Below are 3,092 nucleotides of genomic sequence, written 5' to 3'. Positions count from 1 at the left end.
AAGCCTGGCTCCATACAGTAAGACAGTAATAATAATATAATAATAATCCTTATTTGTAGAGCACTTTTCAAAAACAAGTTACAAAGTGCTTTAACAAGAGTAAAGAATAATACAAAAAACAAGATAAGAGCATGAAAACATTGAAAAGACTACAATACAGATTAATATAAAATTAGTAAAATACAATAAAATGAAAGGGTAATAAAAGTAAGAAAGATGGGAGAATATCACGGCATGCATAAACAGTTGGGGTTTGTAAAGTCTAATCATTCTAAAACAGTTTAGTCTTTACAGTTTAGTTTTTTAACATGTTTCTCAAATTTAAGTTTGGGCTCCAAAATGACACCTAGGAATTTAAAATCCTTGACTTCCTCTATTTCCTCTTGCTTTATTCTAATTATAAGCTTTTCTTTTCCTTCTCATGGAAAAACACAGTGGCACAGTCAGAGTTCGCTTGTTAATATCTCTGCAGCTGCACAGGGGGTTTTGGCTGTTACATAGATAATTGTGTCATCAGCTTCTTTACAACATGATGTAAGTCGTTTATGTTTGGGCTGAAGAGCCCATAGTCGATTTATTGATTCGTTCATCAACAGAAAAGTGTCAGATTGTCTGTTTTCTGTCTCAGTAACTGAATCTTTGTTTTGAGGACAAAATAAAACATCTGAACACGTCAGAGACACAAAGACCAGAATCCAACTCGGGACAGTGTGACCACAGTTTCCCGCCCTGAGGGAGTCCCCGGCCTCGCAGCGTTTCTGTGTCAGGTGTTGTTTTGAAAGCCGAGACGCTCGGCTGGTTTTAAGATAAACGGCGGCGGCGGCGGCTTCCTCCGTCAGTTGGCGATGGAGTCTCTGCTGGTGTGTCTGCTGCTGCTCTCGCTCGGCGGTGAGTCTCTCATTTAATCATTTCATGTATTAATGTCTGATTACATAATACGTTTAAATCCACAGCTCGGCTCGCTCGCCGGTTTCTGATCTGGTTGTCAAACGACGACAGGCTAAACGGCGGTTTGTCATTTTAAGATGAAGTCCTTCAAATTAGAGCTTCCTGTCTGCAGGATTAAAACAGCATCGCTCAAACGTCTGGAGGAGACAAAAACAAACAGAAGAGTAGAACTGCAACCACTCATTGATTAGTTGTCAACTTATAAATTAATCTGCAACTATTTTGATAATCACTCAATCGGTTTGAGTCATTTTTTAAGAATAAAATTCCAAATTTTCTGATTCCAGCTTCTTAAATCTGAATATTTTCTGGTTTCTTTGCTCCTCTGTGACAGTAAAGTGAATTTATTTGGGTTGTAGACAAAAGAAGACGTTTGAGGGAAACACTGATCAACATTTTCTGACATTTTATAAACCAAACATCGATAAATCAAGAAAATAATCGACAGATTAAGTGACAAAGAAAATAGTCGTTAGTTGCAGCTCTAATTTAGAGAGGAAACAAATATTTTATTTCTGAAGTAAAAACGCTTCTTGTCTTATAAACGTCAACTGAACATGTCTGATGGGCATTTTTCAGTTTTTAAACCAGTGATCAATTAATAAAGAAAACAATTAATAAACAGTTACTTTCAGATATATTAAAATACATAATCTACAATTAGAAGTATTTTAGATGGATGGACAGGCAGTTTATTTTACAACAAGACAAACTGTTTAACAACAGGAACTGAATGTTTTTGACATTTGAAGACGTCACGTTGGAATTTTTATTCTTCTGACATTTTATAGACTAAACAACTAAACGGTTAACTGAAAAAATAATCAATTGGTTAATTGATAATAAGAAAAGAGAGATTTTAAAACGTAATAATCATCGCTGAGGTTAAAGTCAGTTTCATTCCTTTCTCTCCTATAATTTCCTTTTATTGATGGTTATTATTTATTATTGATAAAATGTCTTTTGTATATTAAGTGTATTGATCCTTCTGTTAATAAATCAACACTTAACTGTTTTCAAGGCTCCCACGGCGCCGCCCTGCCAACCTCCACCGTGCAGGTGAGAGTCGGGGAGGACGCCACCCTGCAGTGCCCCCTGCTGGACGCCTCCAACGCCTCCAACGCCTCCACCCTCAGCTGGTACAGGAAGACAGCAGGCCAGAGTCCTCAGCTGGTTCTGACCATCAGGTCCACCAACACCTCCAACGTGAAGTACGGCTCCGGCGTCGGTCCTGAGAAAGTCTCGGCTGCGGCCGACGGTTCGCTGCTGCTGCGCGGCTCCCAGCAGAACGACTCGGCGGTGTATTACTGCGGCATCAGTCAAGGCCACGACCAGAAGAGGAATCTGACGTGGGAGTGAAGCGAGCGGCTGGTTCCTGGTTCCACCTGTCCGGACCGAGCCAAACGCTTTCTGTATTTCAGATCATAGGAAAGAGTCTCCTGAAGCTGCATCACCTGTATGATGTCATGAAAGGCAGTGAATTCACCTTCAGTTAGCTTCCTGATTTATTTTGTTTCATTTCATTCTATACTTTTATTTTTATTGTTAATATTTTTAATCTCCTTTTTACTATTTGACTCTTTGTCTTTTAGCGTATTCAGTAGTTTATCTTTACAGTGTGAATAAAGAATGTCTCTTTATACCAACATGATCAAAATGATTTCTCGCGTTTAGGCACAAAAACTTTTACTTCACAACATTTATCTGGCAGCTTCAGTTACTTTACAAAGTCAGATTTTTACACACAAAACATGAAAAGTTTATAAAATAATATGTAATATTATAATATAAACTCGAAAAGTTTATACAGGTACTGCTGACAGGATTATAGACTGGCAGTGAAATTAATTGGCAACAATTTGATGGTTTAGAAAATTGTTCCAGCACAAATGTGAAGATTTGCTGCTTTTCCTTTTAATTATTTAATTAATTTTGAGGTTTGGACAAAACAACCATTATGAAGCAGAGTTTTTCCTGGCTCAGAATGGGATTTGGGGGATTGACTTCGCACGACAGTAAGCAAGCAACATATTTACAGGTTACACTTTATTTTTCTAAATTATCTATTATTTTCTGAACGCAGACGGCAGAGAGGAAGATGCTAACAGACAGGTAAATGCTAACACTGAGGCAGGAAGATGCTA

At 37.9% G+C, this 3,092-nt stretch overlaps 1 gene segment (V, D, J or C); it reads left to right on the top strand.

The window, feature by feature from the left end:
- Nucleotides 1-747: 747 nt before the first annotated feature.
- Nucleotides 748-2,594, top strand: LOC119888187. The segment is given in 2 exon segments: nt 748-888; nt 1,970-2,594. Coding segments are annotated over 2 exon segments (381 nt in total).
- The last annotated feature ends 498 nt before the right edge of the window (nt 2,595-3,092 follow it).

This window comes from Micropterus salmoides, unplaced genomic scaffold (genome assembly GCF_014851395.1).
Source record: "Micropterus salmoides isolate LMB-PRFRI ecotype aquatic unplaced genomic scaffold, ASM1485139v1 Ms_hic_scaffold_5, whole genome shotgun sequence".
Classification (NCBI taxonomy): Eukaryota; Metazoa; Chordata; class Actinopteri; order Centrarchiformes; family Centrarchidae; genus Micropterus; species Micropterus salmoides.
Note: the sequence above shows the minus strand (reverse complement) of the source record. Positions and strands in the feature narration are given on the sequence as shown.